The sequence below is a fragment of the Accipiter gentilis genome, chromosome 18 (assembly GCF_929443795.1).
Source record: "Accipiter gentilis chromosome 18, bAccGen1.1, whole genome shotgun sequence".
In the NCBI taxonomy this organism is placed as follows: domain Eukaryota; kingdom Metazoa; phylum Chordata; class Aves; order Accipitriformes; family Accipitridae; genus Astur; species Astur gentilis.
In genome coordinates, this window is record NC_064897.1 from 17,198,480 (window position 1) to 17,217,228 (window position 18,749).

General features: G+C 48.2%; 2 protein-coding genes across 4 annotated transcripts in view; one reads left to right on the top strand and one right to left on the bottom strand.

Annotated features, from left to right (window-relative positions):
* The window catches only part of NINJ2 (ninjurin 2), a 307,674-nt gene extending 297,948 nt beyond the window's left edge, over positions 1 to 9,726 (top strand). For 2 of the 3 annotated variants that reach the window (XM_049822694.1, XM_049822693.1), the window contains exons 2-4: positions 6,167 to 6,398; positions 7,762 to 7,946; positions 8,858 to 9,726. In XM_049822694.1, coding sequence (XP_049678651.1) covers positions 6,200 to 6,398; positions 7,762 to 7,925 — 363 coding nt within the window. In that variant the 5' untranslated portion in view covers positions 6,167 to 6,199 and the 3' untranslated portion in view covers positions 7,926 to 7,946; positions 8,858 to 9,726. The remainder of the gene's footprint in view (positions 1 to 6,166; positions 6,399 to 7,761; positions 7,947 to 8,857) is intronic. The other variant, XM_049822692.1, reaches the window with a different exon arrangement.
* A 241-nt stretch (positions 9,727 to 9,967) lies between these two features.
* B4GALNT3 (beta-1,4-N-acetyl-galactosaminyltransferase 3) overlaps positions 9,968 to 18,749 on the bottom strand; it is a 72,095-nt gene continuing 63,313 nt past the window's right edge. Inside the window, exons 17-20 of the mRNA XM_049822654.1 lie at positions 18,080 to 18,152; positions 17,459 to 17,612; positions 16,600 to 16,726; positions 9,968 to 15,781 (exon numbers count right to left, since the gene is read on the bottom strand). Of these exons, the coding sequence (XP_049678611.1) occupies positions 15,673 to 15,781; positions 16,600 to 16,726; positions 17,459 to 17,612; positions 18,080 to 18,152 (463 nt within the window). The 3' untranslated portion in view covers positions 9,968 to 15,672. The remainder of the gene's footprint in view (positions 15,782 to 16,599; positions 16,727 to 17,458; positions 17,613 to 18,079; positions 18,153 to 18,749) is intronic.

An 18,749-nucleotide genomic window follows, 5' to 3' on the forward strand; every position in this document is an offset into this window, starting at 1 on the left:
CCAAGGAAGGGAGTGCATAAACAAGAAGAGCTCAATAGCAGGAAAAAGTATGAAAGAAAGACAAGGTGAAAGGCACAGGGCCAGAAAAGAATGGAGAAGGAGAGAATAGAAGAGGGGGATGAAAGGAGAGAGGAGGAGCTGAACAGAAGATGCAGGCAGGGCAGAGAGCGTCTGCAGGATGAATAAGAGATGAGAAGAAACATGGAAAGGGAGAAATGGAGATCAGGGCATGCACGCTTGATGCGACAAGCGGGTGTCTCCAGGCTACGAGTGCCTCAGCCAGCCGGGAAGCAGAACCGACTGCCGTGTCAGCCAGAGGGCAAGGGCAAGGAGAGGTGCCCTGGCTCTCGTGGGGCTCTGCTACCTCGTGACTCACCCCCACTCCTCTCCCTGCTCCCCCTGCCAGCCACAGCCAGGGGACTGCCTGGCTTCCCTGCCCACTTCCAACCCTTCAGCTCTACACGGAGTTCGGGTTTGCTGTTAGCCTCCCGCTCTTGCGTGGCCTTGTTTTGGGAAGTCGTAGTGAGAATATGAGGCGAGCCTTTCAGCTCGGTAAATTGGGGATGCTCTGCTGGCAGTTTCACCCAACTGCACTTTCATCCCTTGAGCGATAGTGTCCTACTTTGGCACCGCTTAGCTCAAGGATGAAGATCCTAAGGGCTGCACCATGGTGACATCTCTGCCCAGGAGAGCTCACCAGGTTTGCTTGCAGGTGTGAGAGGAGACACAGGAGGCAGACAAAGCAAATGAAGAGTGGGAGTTTCGCGAGACTAGAGAACATGAACGGTGCTCAACAAGCACACAGGATCTGTGCCTGCCGTTTGCGTCGGCTTCCACTTCTGAAGAAGCACTGGCTCTCAGCTCCTGGAAGTTACTTTTTGGTTGGAGAGCTCTCATCCAAACAGTTAGTGTCAGTGAGCCCTCTGTTACACTGAGCAGTGACCTGTCACAGAAGCGTAGGAACACCTCAGAAAAAGATCTTCATCAGGACCAGTCCCATACACAGGAAAAGCCTGAGACACCAGGAAAGTATCCACGATTTATTTTCTGGAATTTATCCAATACGAATTGAAGGCAACGCAACCATTTGGCTCTGAACAGGACCCCTAGCGAGCAGAACAGATGGCTATATTAAAAGGAAAAAACCCCTAAGCACAACTGGACTAGCTGACAGCCTCCACAGAGGCTAAAGAGGGGGACTGGCCCTGAACACTCAGCTTTCCTTTTGCCTGCAGCATCCACGATGAAGTTTACTATTACTTTTGCTTGGGGAACACAGCTAAAATCCTTGCTGTTGTGTCAAATTGGAGGAAAACAGCCTTTGCCTTGCAGAGTTCACAACACAGTTGGTATTGACCAGTGTTCCCTGCGTCCCCCTTCTCTTGCACACATGTGGCTGTGCACAAACCTGCCTCCTCGCCTGCGAGCTGACACGTGCAGCTCTGCGAGGGAAGTCTGACCCACCGGGCGGGCAGACGTCTGGTCCTCGCTGCTCTGCCTGGCGCTGCCACTGATGCTGCCTGTGCCTAGGCATGGCATGTAGGCCAAAAATACTAAAATTGGCTCCCTTCGTGCCAAGTGAAGGGGTCAGGAGCTGCAGGGAGTGAGCTCCCCTGGAAGAGTAGAGTAGCTAATAACTGTGCACTTAAAAGTAGAGGTATTGATTGAGAGCAGGACCTTTAATCTCTCCACTTTCTGCCCATAGAAATGGAACCGTGCTCCTTTTGTGCCTTACAAGATGACGAGTCTCTGTGTGCTTTAACCTTCATCAACCGATGTTTACAAAGTACTTCTAAAGCTGCCAACTGGCAAATATTGTGGAAATACCTTGGATTTTCCGTGGTGCCTGATGCTGTGTGTGCGCTCGCCTGTGTGCGGCTGGCTGTTTATCGGCCGGGATCCCCGTGGAAAGAGTCTCTGCACCTACCCCTCCGAGTGCACAGCCTGCATTCATATCTCTGTTTTCTTTGGCATCCTCCAGCATTTCCTTTGGAAATAATGGACAATAATACAGTTTCTCCTCAGACATCCCCCTCTGTCAGAGCGCTCCCATGAAGAGGATTATCATTCTCATACTTGTGAGCCTCATGCTGTCCCACTGTCTCATTCAGGCTATTCTCCCCTGGGGATAGAGTCACAAAACCCACAAAGCACACAGATTTGCAATTAGATCTGCTCTGTAATTTTTTTTTCTGCTCTGAAAAATACAAGAGAAACTGTAGGTAGAAAGTGTCCAAGTAGCTTTAAGAAAGCTCTGTGCTTCCCCTCAGCCCAAAATCTGCAAGCTTTGGAAACAAATATTTAGATGAACCTCCTCCAAAAGTTTTCAGAATAAAGTAGCTATTTCTTGTAAAAATAAATGGGTAATAAAAAGCAAAGAATTTATCTTGAAAACTGATTTCAGTGGAAATTTTTCAGGTAGCTTCAGTGAGCAGTGGAGCTCAGCATGCCCTCTGGTGCCAGAGCCAGGTTTCACAGGCCCTGGGACCTGCCAGCTCCCTACAGCAAAATCAGAGATCAAGTTTTTTTAAAAAAAGAAAAAAAAAAATTTAAAAAAAAAAAATAAAAACCCCATGCTTGTGGTGATAGTCATCCTTCTTTCTATAAGAATTCCTACAAAAATTAAAAATAACAATAGAAGTGAGAGTTAAATATTTGTGTGTGTGCTTTAAGTAAGAATAAAGCCTCCGACTTACAAAAGATAGATGGGTGCCTCACTCAGCCCCTGTAGTGATCTGTATCCCTCTGCCACGTTTACACAGAAGGAAGCAGAGAGGGGATTTGCCTGAGGTCAGGCTGAAGCCAGCAGACTCTTTGCAGGGAAAGAGGCTGTCTCATATGGAAAGCCAAAACATCCGGAAATGGGACACAGGAGCCGAGCTCCAGCACCAGTTCAGCCAGCGCAGTTATGTGACTGGGCTGTACTTTTTCAAGTCCTAATTTCTCTACCCTTTAGAAGTGGGCAATAATGATACATCTCCACCTTGGGAAAATGCTGCATACTAGTAGGTGCTGTTTTCCAGCAGCCATGCTGGCTCTACAGCAATGCTTGCAAGATGAACTTGATGTCTGACTACCAGATCCAGATTTCCTCTCTTTGACACAATACAGAGAAGAAAAGGCAGCAGTCCCCACTCTCAGAAGGGGAACACTTTCAAAGTGACTAGAAAGACACCAGCTCTAGCGTGATGACCTAAGTCACTTTGATGAGCCTTCAGGTATGTCCTGTGACTTGACTTCGGGCTCTGTTTGCCAAAACGGAATCATTTAAACTCCCTAGTAATCCCACATAATGCAACACCCCCCCCCCCCCCCCCCCAGCTTGTCTGGCAGTCCTGCCGCAGGGAAACCAGAGTTGCTTGTGAATCAGCTCCTGAGCCGCAGAAGTTTACAGGACTGAACTTTAAGACAAAGCAAAAGCAGAAATGGTCCCACTTTGAAAAGCTGTACATGCATTGCAGCAGCTCAGAAAAAGGAGTCGCAGCTGTGCATTCATAATCCACAGATGCAGTGGTTAGCTGGTGACAGCTATAGCACCAAGCATCCCAAGTGAAGCCATCCTTCTGCATTAATCAAAATCCCAGGTCTCTGAAGACTCCTGGTTTGTTTAAGCCTCTTGTTATTTGAGGCTTCAGGCTTGCATTCGCAGCTGCTGGACTAGACAGAATACTCTGTAAGGGCCAAATCCAGAGGAACTGGATTTCTCTAATTTTAGCTGGCATCATAAGGACTCCTGCGAACTGGTTGATTGTTTAGCTGTCTAAATGAAAGCTTGGTGTCCAGCTTTCATTATCCAGCAACCTTTTGGCCACCTTTGTGGATCTACTAAACCTGGGCTGACAGAACTTTGAAACAGAAATCACAGTTTTTCATTACTCAGTGCAAGGGTTTCCCAAATCCAGTGATTCCACATCAGAAAGCGTGGCCATCCCTGCCTGAGGTTTCATGTCCTAAACAGGGGACCATGCCATCGCACTCATCCACATGAAAAGAGCCTGTGTGAAAGCTAATTTCATTGCTCGATCATCTAGGATACAGTACATTGCAACTCTGCCCCATTTCACACTCCAGGTAAAAGAGCATGGGGGCAGCTCAAAAGGAGGATGTGTTTTCATTCAACAAGAACTCCTGACTTGCTTTATTTGTCTCCACATAAGCAACTAGGGACAGATGTCTCAGCCTCCTCGTACCAGTCACTCATTTAACAAAAGCTCTGTCTTGATTGTACAGCGTCCTTGTTCTCGCACCCTTAACTCATCATTACGCAGAGATAAAGTATCAATGCCCAGCCTTGTGACGCTGCAGGGAGGAGGGCTGACTCTTCAGGAGAAATAAGGAAGGAAACACATGAAAGGAGTCAAATTTCAAACCTTGCACCACTTGGTATGGGTACCACTGTTACAACAGGATCACATGCTTCTAAGCCAGCTGAGAGGGAGTAGTACCCAAATACGGGTTTTTAGGACGTCTTCCCAGGATCAGGTCTTTTGTGGGCCTCCTTTCCCTGAGACACCCCTATTCTGCCCCACACAGTAATGTTTAAGAAGTCTTGAACCCCTACACACTGCCTTAGAGTCCTTACTGGCTCTCTAGACTTCTACTTTTATCTCCTTCCAGTATCTTTTAACTTCTACCTTCTACAGCAAGAAATACAGGCTTTGCAAAGGACCTGCTTAACCACAGCAACTTTACTGCTAAAAACCACAAGAATTACATGCTTTAAGTTATTAAAAAAAAAAATAATCCCCAGAAGTACTTTCCTACCCCAAGCCAGCCCCTTCTTAAGGATCACAGTTCACCAATAGTTCAGACCGGACACAGTCCTTCCTGCCTGCTTTTTGCTATCCATCTTTCTCACATGAGGGGATCACTGGCACAGGCCTCAACCCCCTTCCAAAATTCAGCCCCAATTTCGGTATCAGACACACAACCACTTGCAGCACACTCCAAGGATCACTTTGCTCACGCTCCCACCCTGGCATAGAAAAGGCCATTCTTGCCTATGGATTCACAAAGAAACGAGAGACAGCAGCATGAAGCACTAGCCATAACCCTTCTCTAGTGCCATGCCAAGTGCATGGAGAAAAGACTACATTTTTTACTTTATCTAGTACAAAAGGACCAAAACAGGACTCACCATTTGATGTAGGCACAGTCCTACTTCCAGTATGCACCTGATGGCCTTCACTACAGCTCACAGGAGACTGATTACACAGAACTGAAACCTGTCTGCTACATGGAAGTGTTGTTTTTCTTTCTTTTTTAAGAAAGATCTTAACTTGCTGCAGATATAGCCAAATCTTTTGTATTTGTTGCCTCTGCTGGTGGTTTATTACCAGCTGGTGACACTCTAGGTGAATTGAAAATTATTGTCCCCTTTTCTATCTTTTTTTTTTTTCATCATTTGGGTCAAGACAGATAACAGGGGAACTCACTTAACAAGAAAGATAGAGAAAAGGTGGATGGCTAAAGCAGCCAAATAACCCACAGCTTGAAATTAGGTTAAGGGCAAGCAGGTGATTTACCCCTTGTAAATACCTGTTTCCTTCCACTGACAAAAAAATGTGCCTGAATGATTAAAGTTAGGTGTGATGATAGATCTCACCCCTTGTCTTGGTGTGTTTCAGTGCCTGATGTTTTGAAGAAATAGTGCCCCTGGTTTTAGAAACAAATACATGGATTGTCCTATCTGTTCTAGCATCTTGTCTAGCACAGTAGCCAGCGAAGTGTTCAGAGGAGATATAAAGCCCAGCTGCTGACAGTCTTTTGAACACCCGACCCAAAGAGAAGATCTCTCTCTAATCCCCTGTAAGTTTGAGGCTTGTCTGTGCCCTGAAGAAAGAGAATTTAATATTCCTTGCAAAATCCGTGGCTGTGGGTAATCTACATTATTGTAACTCTGGACAAGCTTGTTTTCCACAAAATTACCCAGTATTTTTCTAACCTCGCTGAGCTTTTGATCACCACAAGTATCTTGTGCTTATTAATATCACGAGGTGACCGTGATGGGAAACTGTGTGTTCTCAACACATTTGAAACACGCAACTTTGACTCTTTCCCAGGCTTTCTAGATAAACCCTGTGGGGAGATAGCAGCCCGTTCGATACAGACGGGTCTGTTGGCTTAGCAATTGTACCAGTTCACGCGGTTTCTCCTGTTTCCCCAGGGCGTGAATCCTCAGCTCCGGATTAACGGGCCAATGAACATCAACCACTATGCGACGAAGAAGAGCGTGGCGGAGAGCATGCTGGACGTGGCCCTGTTCATGGCGAACGTCACCCAGCTCAAAGCGGTGCTGGAGCAGGGGGCTTCCTTCCAGTACTATGCCACCCTCATCGTGCTCATCAGCATCTCCCTCTTCTTCCAGGTGCTGATTGGGATTCTCCTCATCATCACCGGTAAGGTGGCCACTGAGGCGTATACACCCTCACGGGGTGCTGCAGGGGCAGGGCACCCCATGGTTTGGCTGGCATGGGGGTGGAAGGGAGAAGCCTCTGCCCCCAAATCATTACCCCTGGCTACAACCAGGGCTGTAGGAGGGTTGGAGACAGCTTGACGCAGATGGTGGAGAGGTCTGTGTTATTGCTTTTCAAAGTGGTGAGTGGGTTGGTTTTCTCTCTTGCACAGCAGCTCCGAGCATTACTCCTCCTTCACTTCCCCAGTGCTGAATCCCTGTTGTAGGGAGAGCGCTGGGTTTAGGGCCTCTTGCTGCCCATCCTGTAATGTGCCCCTTCATGCAGCTCGTGCAGATACTACATTTTAGCTGCATATTTCACCTAACTCAAGCTGGGGCCTAACAGAACAATTTAGGCAGAAGTATTCCCTAATGTCACATTTAACCAATCCCACAGTTCTAGTGTAGACAGTACCTTAACACCAGCACTTGACAGGCTTGCCCAGCGCTCCATCTTATACAGGAGTTGCTATATTTCAGCCTCCAACACATGCCCAGTATGAAAAGTCTGCAGAACGCTGCCTTTTCCTGTATATCCTATGTGGTTTTTTATGTGGGACACAGGATCAGAGGCTACAGGAAATTCTCTGACATCTTCCTTCCCCTCTCCCACATGGCACAGCCTTTCCCAGTGGCAGGCGCAGTGGCTGGAGCCAGCTGTGAGGAGAAGGGGGACAGGGGACCACAACTGAGGGCAGGGAGCCACAAGGCTGCTGTTTGCATGGCTTATTGGCCAGACAGCCCCAGTAACCGGGGAGCTCCCGTGTCTGAACTGATCAATGCCCATCGGCTAGGGCTGGCCCCACTCAGGTAGCCAGAAACCTCTTGGTCTGGGTGCGAGAAGGGCATTGGTATCTGTGTCAGCACATACGTGAGATCTGGGTGTCAAGGAGGAACTGGCCTCCCAGCCTGAGCACAACACTGCTGACCTTGTTCCGCATGTCACCCAGCCTTCCCTTGCCATGTCCCATAGCCATGGAGTGGGGGGAGTCACATGGCACATGCCTGGCTAGCATGCAGCAGTAATTTGGCTATTTAGGGTTGGCCCATTGGAGGGCCATGGCACCTCCATGGCAAAACAAAGACATGACGTAAAGAAAAAAGATGTTTTTCCTCTGCTCCATCCTCCTATGTCGTCCTAGGGCAAGCGGTGGCCCCTGTAAAGTTCCTGGGACTATTCCCCCAGCTCTGTGGCCACAGTGCCCAGATGCACTGTGAACATTCACCAGGCATGGAAGGCTTGCAGGGGCTGGGGGACTTGGAGTCAAGCTACCAATCTCCCTTTCTTCTTGCATTGTATCGCACAGCTCGTTTGAATCTGAATGATGTTGCAAAGCAACCCCGCCTGAATGTACTCAACAACGCTGCCACAGCTCTCATCTTTATCACAGTCATCCTCAACATCTTCATCACAGCCTTTGGGGTGCAGAAGACTGGCCTCTACCCTACCAGGAATTTTCGACCTTATTAAGTCATGGGGCAATGGAGTCAGGTAAGAAAGGGGTGAGATCCTGTCACTGCCAGCCCCTGGAAGGGCTCTCAGTCTCAGAAAACACCGTTGCAAGGTGGAGAAGGAGAAGGCAAAGCTGCACAAATTAACGAAGCCTTTCCAGAGGCAGGTTGTTGTCCCATGAGCATCTGGGGCCATTGAACAAATTCCCTCGGAGAAGGAGGATTTCTCTTTGCTTGGCCTTTAAAGCAAGATCACCAAACATCCCAACTGCTGGGATTTATCAGCAGCAAGTGGTTTTCAGAAGGCTGCAGACCTCACATTAGATACAGATAGCAGTTGTGGATGGGAGCTAAATTTGGGAAAGAAAACTAGGTGCGTTCTGGGAGGTATCCAAAGATGGCAGCATTATCTGAGCAGAAGAAAAAGAAGGTGCTGGTGAGGCAGGGGTTAAACAGCTCTTCTCAACAGCCAGAGTGGTTTGGCAGGGGCTGTTTTAAGAATCTAACTCTCATTTTCAAGAGACAGTCTTGTGAATAAGAGTCCAACCAAATGCTTGTGTTCCCATGTCAGGTCAATGAGGGAATGACATGTTCTTAGGTCAAAAGTGCTTTAGGTCAAGAAGCAAAGTTCACATCTCTTGCTTACATGACTTGCAACATGTAAGCATAGTTTAAATGCAATATACTGGGGCAAAAACCAGCAAGAAAGCTTGACAGATGCATGATATGATGAGGGAGGATGCAAAGGCCAAAAGCCTCTATAAAAACGCTGCTGGCTTGGGATCCAGAAGGGGGAGAGCACTGAAGAGCGGCACCCCACGCCCGCAGGGGGTGTGCGCCGGTGGTGGCTGTGGTGCTGAGTGACCCAGCATGCCGTGACTGCTCCTTTCTGCCTGTGCAGCGCAGAGTAGCCTGCTGCGACCTTACTGGTGTTTCTTGTCTTCCCTGCAGGACCCAAGCAGCGCGGACGGTGGGGAAAGCTCTCCTCCTCTATGTTTTCACCGACCTCAGCAGGAGCCCATCGATGAATCTAGAGAACTGGGTTAAAATTTCAAAACTGTGTGTGTGTCATGGTATGCTGGCCCCTTACCATAATGCTTTTGCAGTTCTGAAGGGGTGAAAACGTTGCCTTTCAAAGCTAGAGCAAACTTTGCTAGAGAAAGCTGCAGGAACAGCAGGAGGTAGACAATTTCAAAGCACAGTTCTGTAAATCCCATCTCTTATTTTAGTTGCCTGCTTCACGTATTCAATATTGGCTCATTTTGTAGAGAAGATTGAATGATTTACTTTGTAGGCTAAATAAACAAGAAAAGTCCGGCTTTTTTGTCTCAAGCATAAGATGCTATACTTAAAGCAATGCTATCTACTAGTTTACCTCCCAAATGTTGGTATGGATTTCTCAAACTAAAAAAAGAAAAAAACTTCTCATGGGAGGATAGAAAAGTGTGTGCATGTCAATATAGCTAAAACCAGTTCAAACATTGTCCTAGTTGTTTAAAATTAAATACGACGCAGTTAAGAAAACAATCAGATATTTTCAGCGCTGGAAAATTAACACTGACAGAAAATAGATATTATGGTCTGATGTTATCACCAGGAACCTATGAGGAATGATGTCAGAATAGCCTGACAATATTTAGCAGAGAATGAGGAAACACTATACATAAGGAGACACTCTAGGCTTATTGCCACAATGAGATATGACAGGTGCATAGTATATGACTTTATTAAAAAAATCGCCATTATAATTTAAGGTCTTATCACTAACATAATTGTTTTTAAATATATCATTTTTATATTGACAATGCTGCAAATTCTCTTGTACTAGAGCAATTTGTTTCCGTCAAAAAAAGGCTTTGAAATAATAATTTTTCAGAGGTTTTTTTTTAAAGATTAAAAATTTTTGATCCTAAATTTTGTCACTGTAGACATGCTAAAAAAAATGGTATTTTAATAGCCTGGTGTAAGCCTATTTAAATAATGACATGCTTTTCTGATTATTAAATGATTTTTTCATTGTATGGCAGAATCAGAGTTCAATATGGATTTTTCATTTTGCATACTCTTGCCACCACTAAGAAAGAAATGTCACAAAAATGTCCACGTATTGGTCTTCAGGAGCTACTGGGAGCGTCTGACACCTGAAAAAAACAGATACAGGCAGATTTCATTTGTACGCTATATTTGACTTTATGGAACTAAATTTCTGTTTAAGTCACAGGTGGTGCTTTTTTCTGGGGAGGGTGTGAATGATCTTGCCCACAAAGGCTGGTGGGTAAGGCTACAGGCCAGCATCAGCTAGTACCTGCAAATGACAGTGGCTTTTTTGCAGCTGAGGGGAAGTTGCATAGCGAGAGTAGGGTGGAAAATGCCCGTTATGTATTTACCAGAATTGAAATCAGCAAAGCGGAGCACAGTCTGGGATCTGCCTGGTGAAGCAGGTAAAGACTCGTCCTCCACGTTGTCTGGGGGGTGGCAGGTCTGGAGTGACACGGAGTTTGCTGCTTTTCTTGGTCCTTGGTCTCTGCTGAGACCAACAGCAAACAGGGATGAATGTTTCTGGGAAGCCTCTGTTACCCTGCTCTCCTCTAGAAAAAGGCTTCCCTGTAGAGGCAGCAAAACTAGTTCTAGCCAATGCAAAACCACCAGCTAAGGGTTTTCAGCCACTACTGGCCGGCTGGGTTCATGAAAAGGTAGAAAATTACGCATCCTGTGTGCAGATCCCAAATCCTGTGACTCATTGCTTCACAGAGCAGGAGGCAAAGCAATTAGCATTCATGACGGAATGTAAAGAGAGAGAAAAAAAAAAAAAAACAAAGAAAAGGTTCAGCTGGGAATGGAGCAGTGAGGGGAATTTCTTTACCAGATCTTAACTTCAACATCATCGTCTCAGAGAGCTGCCAGGTCAGGTACGGAGGTGTGCGAGGCTTGCCCAAGCAGAGAGGGCTTCCCGTCACCCAGCCCCGGTGAGCAGAAGACCAGCAGCGTGCTGGAATGCTTTTCACCCCGTCACCTTTAATAATAATTTCTCGTTATAATGGAATCAGACTCATTAGCAACCTTGGCTGCCTTTTTCCCAGTCCGTGTCTGACTCCCATTCCTGCCAAGCTTTTTATACTCAAAGGAGGGACAGTTGAAGCAAAAAGGGGCCAAACTTGAATCTAAATAAGCAGTTGCCATGAAAGAGCTGACAGCCCATTTGTGTAGGCTGTGCCAAGTACCAAGCTCAGGTCTAAGTTCTCACCTGCTCTTGGCTCCAGGAATCATCCCCTGAGCGTGAGAGGGACCACTTAGCTCTCTGCATTCTCTCTCTATGATCACATCGCACTTGTGCTTTGCTGGGACATGTATTCGTCCAATGTTTCTACCTTGTTTCACGTGATAAACCCAGGAAGACAGGAGAAAAACTGTTTTGTTGCCATCCCATTTTCTACAGGCCTAGAGGGGACTGAAACAGGTCTCGCTCCTGGCTAACCTTGCTCGCTGCATCTCCCACCCGCCTCTTGCTGCAGAGCTCTCACTGGCTTGGGCAGAGAGTAACCTGTCTCTCCGGTATTGCCTACACCTTCGGTTGGTTATATGAAGCCAGAGGAGCAACACCCGGTTTCTAATCCCTGCTGCATGGCGATGTGGGAGTGAGTAACACACGGACAGAACTGAGCTCTTGTAGGAAGACAATGTATTTATAAAAAGTGAGGAAGAATCAGTACATCCCCCAGCTCTAACAGAGAGGTGGCCCAGGACTCGTCTTGAAGGCACAGAGCCCCTTTAAGGCAGATAATTCAAAGGTACAATTAAGATTTTTAACACAAGGCATCAGTATCTAAAAAACAATCAACTTCAGACATTTGTAGGCAATGAGAAGAGGCAAGATGTTCATACTGGGCAAACATGAAAGACAATGACAAAACAAGCCACGTTATAGTTTTCACACAACACATTTCTCTCAGAATAAAAACCAGCCCTTCTTTGTTCCCTTGCGCCGACCAGCAAAACAAACCTCAGCCCCACAATTCACAGTCCTGAAGATGGAGTCGGCATTTGTGGGCAGAGCCTCCTTGCCGTGCACCCCACGCTTGGAGACCCAGGGTGCCCAGCCTGGCCACATCCTGCCCCACGGAAGGTCTCCTCTGCAGCATGGCCCATCATCTCCCCAGCTGTCCCCAGCCAGAGAGCTACCTGAGCAGCTCCCTCCTGCCTGCCTGATGCACAGGAGATCCCACGCAACTGGTTTCCTCCTGCCGTCAAGGCAGGACACAGCCAGGATGCACATGAAGGCCAGAAACTTGGGGCAAACTTCACGGCAAACTCAGGCACAACTTTCTAAAAAGATCCTGGTAACAGAAACGAGATCGACTGTCGGGGGCAGTCAGCTTCCCCGCTGTGGTGAAGCCAGGCTCCCTCTTGCTCTCCAGGAGCTGTCCCAGACCCAGAGACGAGCCCTCCTTGCAGCGGCAGTGCACGCCGTGCAACACTACTGACGGGGCAACCCACCTGCTGATCAGGGACCACGATGGCCCGGCCACCGCCCTGGATGGCCACGTCCTTTCACTGCATGGCTGTGGGACTACCTGCTCCTGCCGTGCTCCCTGCTGTCACCCTTTTCATGACTCTGGGGAGAAAAACTGCAGGTGGTTTTGGAAGAGGGGCAGCAGCCTCAGAGCAATGCCCAGCGCCGCCGCTCCTGCAAAATTTGCTGCTGGCCAGCAAGCCGGGGAGCATGTAGCCCCTTCTCTCCCTACAACCTGCAGCCGTCTCTGAGCATGTGGGCTGGAAGATAGCCTTTGTCCCCATGGGCTCTCTCCAAGCTCCTCCGTGGAGGCTGCCAACTAGTGCCAATTAGTACTAATCACGTTTATTACTGCAATGCTTAAATACCAACTAAGTATCCCCGCTGTTCTAGAAAGGGAAGAACATTTGTGATGGCGACTTTGACAGTGGGGGTACTGGCCATCAGGAAACTGGACTGAACCCCACTAACTCCTTAACGTCTCCACCAAGGAGTCCTCATGAGCCAAACAGTTCTGCTTGCAATTCGCCTGGGTTACAAGGCGTGAAGGAAGGAGCACAGTCACAGCTAAAGCATGGGGATGAAATCCTGAAATTCTGCTGGCAGTGCTGGAGTCAGAGCTGCACCCTACTTTCCAATCCACTCTTTGCTGACTGTCCTCTCTGGTGAGGAAGAGGGGTTACTCATATCATGTAAGCCAAGAGAGTTACCTCCTGAATGCACCTAATTCTTGCCAGTGTCTGCAGATGAATACCAGCTGCTAACTTCAGGTGCTGCAGACCACATCTAAGCCAGATGTGAAAGCACATGGTACAAATAACCCTTCCTCCCTGTGCATGACATATGGGTTGCCACCGAATCCATCAGCTCTCCATCTGCAAAATGGGCATCATGCCATCCTCTGCTTGATGGGGCCAAACAGCTGGGTCCTGCTAAATACCTCGCTGTGTCCTGGCGCTCGCCCTCCCCACCAGCCTCTCCCCATTCCACAGGGATTGCGTGACAGAGCCGGCCCAGACAGGCTGCGGAGGCACAGTCCCGGAGCCTGGAGAGCAGCTCACCTGCACACTCGCGGGGTTGTGCCTGTGTGTGAGTGAAGCACACAGGCTCCAACATGCACTGAGAGCACAACTGATGCTGCGCATTCCAGGCAGAAAGAGTACTTACTGCATCATTGCATCACAGGGCTCTGGCCTCCTAAACTCCTGGAATACATTAAAAAAACAAAAAGTGTTAACTGTTGTCAGCCTCTTCCCTCTCACCCCAATGGCAGTGTTTCATTTCTTAGTCTCTACATTGGGAAAATACTTTCCCTCAATAAAAAGACTGCTCTGGCTTGAGCAGAAGTCTAAGGCTGCCCCTTCTAAGATATTCAGTGTCTGCATTCTGACAAAGGCTCTGTGGACTCAGAGGCACAGAAGTCTCTTGTCTGCTTCTCACCATAGCTGCACACTGCACAGCAAAACATTCTGAAATCTAGTTGACTTTTTCTGACTCCGTCAGTCACAAAACCTGGACTGAGGCAAGCAGATGATTTGACAAGATTTCTATCTCACGTGCCAGAACTTGCATGTTCAGTTTTCTACTGCAATAGTGGAACTGGATGGGCTTGTCAAGCACCACAGAATTAATAATAAATGAATGCCTATTCTGAATTGGCATCCACTCCATCAGCGTAAAAAGCAAACAGCTCTAGAACCATGTCAGCATTGCTTGTATCCTGCATACCTCCATTACTCACTTCTCAACAACTCCCCACAGAGCTGGGCACCATGAGCCCCAGCTCATCCTAAGTGATGCTCTCCCCTGAAGCTTGAGACCAGCAGCAGCCTTTTCAGCATGGTATGGGGACACCAAAGCTCCAGCGTAGAGCACTGAGTGTGCTTGGTTTCTATAATCTTGTAAAATGGTTACAGGGGTAAAAAATCTTGCCTTACATTAACAGGAGTTTTAGGGGATGAGAATTCACTGTAGCATCAGGCTGGCTGTGGACAGGGGCTCTTTTGACAGTTCTTGGATCAATGGCAGCATGGGTCTGCCCATCCTTTTGTACACTCAACCCTCTTCTGTCCTCACTTTTCTTTGCATCCAGTGCACATGCCAAGGCCTGAGGACACCTCCTCCATACCGGGCCAGAGCTCCCAGGGCTGTTCTAGAGATGAAGCACCAACAGCTGTGACGGTTCTTCAACCAAGAAGACTGCTCTTTTCATAAAAGTCAGACTATAACAAGATATAACTGTGAGGCCATAACTTATTAAATTAACCTTTAGATGCTGCATAAATGTACAGGATTTAGAGAGCAGAATACTCTGTCTTCTCTTTTTCTGACAAAATCACAATATTTCAACTAATAAAATATTGCCACTTCTTCCCTGCTACGGTTTCCCTGATATCGTTAGGACAAACACACATGTCTGTCAGATAAGGCTGCAAAGTTCCTCCTGAGATGCCCTCCTAGCTTCTCTGTATAACCCCTCCACTATCCTCAGGCAGTGGATCAATAATTTAGGTGGAGTTGTAACATTAACCCCTGCCACCTCGCCCAGCTGCAGGCAAATGTGCCTCTTATAAGGGAAGTGTACTTGCACCTCCATCCATGGCTCATAACTTGCTGCATATGAGCACGGTTTTTCATAATGACTAAGTGAAAAGCACAGAGAAACATCTAAGCACCAGCAGCCTAAAGTGCCTATCAGCTCCTCCACATCCAAATTTCCTTGGGTCAGCACATGGGCATGTGGACACAATAAAGTTCAGAGAACTTACTTTGGTCCCCTGTCCAAAAGCATGGATACCGGAGAGAAGGGGAAGGAGGGGAAAGGGAGAGGGTTGGTTTTTTTCTTTTTTTCATTCAAGTATTGAAAGAGAAGCTGCATTACTCTAAATAAACCATTCTGGGCTTAGCTGGGATTTGTGTTTGTTTGGTTTGCACCATGCAAGACTCAACGGGAAATATGGCACCTCTCCCACTGTACCATCCGCCAGACTGCATGGCAGGAAATACGAGTCCTTCACTTGTCCGTATCTCCCCCGCATGCCTTCCCAGCAAGACACGGATCCCCCACCTTGGATACAATGGCTCACAAGAGAAGCTCCCGCTCCCCTAGCCTGACCGTCCCTTCCTCGGCTCTGCCATCCCATCGGAGGGCACTGGAGGCAGAGGAAGAGTTTGAGTGCTCGGCTGTGTGCCTCGATAAAGTGCACATCGAGACGAGACGGTGGATGGTGCTGCCGAGCAGCTTTGGGGTTGAAGGCTACGGTGTCTTCAGCTGGCGTCGGTTCCACATGCCCCGTTTTGAGTGAAACCAGTGGAAAAAGTTTCTCAGAGAGAGACGCTCCACTTCCAGCCCAGCCTGCAAGATCCTGGCAGAAAGGAGAAGGGCAGACTTAGGGAAAACTTGATCACAAAGATACTGGGGGGCTTAGCCCCAGGAAATCTTTTAAGTTGTGCTGTTGTCAAGAGACTGCAATCAAATCGAAGAGTTCAGAATAGCTCAGAGGTATCTCATATCCATAAGCAGGCATCTAATGACACTTGCTGAGTGTTTACGCACCCTAGAACAGGACTAGTCAGGGGTGGCCGGCACATGCCAGGCTAGGAGGAAAGACAGCTGGCAACATGGGATTCCTCAGGATTGTAGTCTTTTCTGCAGTCATCTGACAGAAAAGACAGGACAGGCCCCAAAACGTAGAACTACAAACCCAGAGGCCTAGGATTTGTACAGCAGAGACCCCTCATCACAAAATTCTCAGAAATTGTGAGATCTTGTGATCTTTAAATGTCTCTCTGACAGCTGCTCTTCTGGACAATTGCTATACGTAGTATGGGAAGTCTGAAGGACCCAAACTGGTCCAGCTGTGCACTGCACTGCTTGAAGAGGACAAAGTCTTCATGATCACCAGTGCCTGATCTGCCCGTGGCCAACGAGCAGTGTGGCTGGAAGGCACCAGGAAACAGCTCCTCTATTCTCTTACCAGGGGCTGTAGTAGTGTATTTTGGGTCCACTTATCTACTAGGTTTGGGGTCAGGACATGCTCAAAGACTCTCCCTCACTGACCAAGCTTATGGTGGCATTAGTCACCTCAGTCTCCTCAGATCCTCGCTCCCCTGGTCATTGGTCCTCTGGGAACTAATGGGTGATCCCCTCCTGAGCGCATGGGTGTTGACAATGGATGCCTACCTGTCCAGGAGTTCCCAGTCCTCTCCTCCCCAGCGGTCCCGAAACTCTTTTGTGTTCATGCCTCCAATCTTGTCCAGGTCAGACTTGTATATGCCCAAGAGACCAAACCCATTCACCTCCCAGTAGCCTGAGGACAGCACAAAAGAGGCACAGGTATGTTGGCACTTCGAACCACTGATGACTCCAGCAGGGCTGCTGAAGTGACACTTAAGCTACTTTTAGCACAGTGTTGACACCAGAGACTCAACTCAGCACCAAGGCAGAGCCAACCGTATTAAAGTTTTGAGAAGTGAGGAAGGCTTGCGGACAGACAGCATGAACTTGTTAGCAGAGCCTCTCACATCTCCTGTCTGGCAGCATAGTACCTAATGTACCTGGACTGTCCCAGCTTCAAAGGGTTGTCCCTGTGCCTGGATGGCTCAGGATGGCCACCTCTGTCTAAAGGAAATCCTACGCTCAGATGATACGCGCCACTTTCCTCCCCTTGACTTGGGTTGGTTTCCCTCACCCCTGGGCTACAAGCTCTCCTCAGGACAGGCTGCTCCCCCTAAGAAAAGAGAGAAATGAGCAGAAAGGAGTAAAGGAGGCATTTTCCAAGGTCCTCAAATCCACAGACAGCCCTAAGAGACGACCAGGAGAAATGTCATATAAAGGGCTCTGCTGGCTCTTTGATCCCAGATTTCAGGTATCTGACACGGTTAAACCCCATCCTATGTCTAATGCACTCTCACCTAGCGGCCCTGGAAGTACCTTAAGCTCCAGACCTTGACAGCACCAGAGGAACAAATCTAGAGGTGACAGGCACCCTCATCCTTTCCCCACTCACCAAGGTCTGAGCCAAAGAGGCTCCACTCCTTACCATCAGGCCACTGTGGGGACATGCCGCAGTGCAGCCTCATGACCATGGGCGCAAATGCCATCTTGCCTTCCACGCAGTGCTTCCGGATTGAATCAATAACTCCAGCTGGGAAGTGGATGTGGAGGTCGCACAGGAAAATGATGCTGTGTGGGTCCTGGAACCGACCGCACCGGTTGGGAAAAAAAAATAGGTTGACTTTAAGTAAGTCTTTCTTGAGGGGCAGGAAGACAGAGATATGGGAGTGAATTAAAGAGCCATTTGTTGCTACATCAGAAACTGAGGTCCTAGAGGCTGGCAAAATGGCCACGGAGTGGCTGTTCAATGGTGGGTGTGAAATACTATGACTATGACCTGGCAGAGCCGTATCACAAAGCTGCTACTGCTGGTTTCCCCCCTGTCTGATAGTCCTAGTAGGTGGACTGAGAACTGAATGGACCAGAGGCTCCTCAGAATGAAGGGTAAGACTCTTACTCTGAAGGGACAGGAAACACATTTACATTTGATCTGGTCTGCTAGGCTATTCCCTTCCCTAAAAACCAGTGCGTTCAGTATGAAAGGCAGAGGTAGCACCAGACACATACTAGAAACATCCCTGTCCACCCAAAGGGCCCCCAGGCTTACCGTCACGAGGTCTATCCCCGCCTGCAGCCCAGCAGAACGCTCGAAATTCCCTGTCAGCTTCAAGTACTGATAGCTGGGGGTCAGACAGGAAAGAGAACTTCAGCGCGCGCATGCTGACGAGCACAGAAAGCACCACTAGCAGTGGTGCACCGCAGGCATCATGCTGTGGAGCTGCCCTCGCCCCTGCACACCCTCTCAAGAAGGAGAAAAGCCTTTGCTGTGTGAGTGCACAAGCTCAGTGATGCTCCAGGTCCCAGCGTGCCCTGAGGGTCTTCCCCCTTGTGCAGCAAGGATAGGGCAGTCCCTAGCACAAGTCTTTTCCGCTCTAGTCCAGCTCTATCCTAGGACTAGACCTGTTACTGGGAACCCCTGGCATGTAAAGGAAATGACCAGCCAAGGCTGGTTCAGATCAGAGTAAGCGAGACAGCTATTCCAGCAAGCAGAGTCCCCAAAGGTCTCCAAGCTCTCTGTCCCATTTCTCACAGCTTTCTTTTCTTCTCTGTCCTCCCCTTGTCATCACTGCAAGACTTGCTTTCTCTACTCTCCTGCAAACTTGAACAAAAGCCAGGAGAAAAGAGATTGTCCTGGTTTTGGCTGGGATAGAGTTAACTTTCTTCCTAGTAGCTGGTATAGTGCAGTGTTTTGGGTTCAGTATGAGAAGAATGTTGAT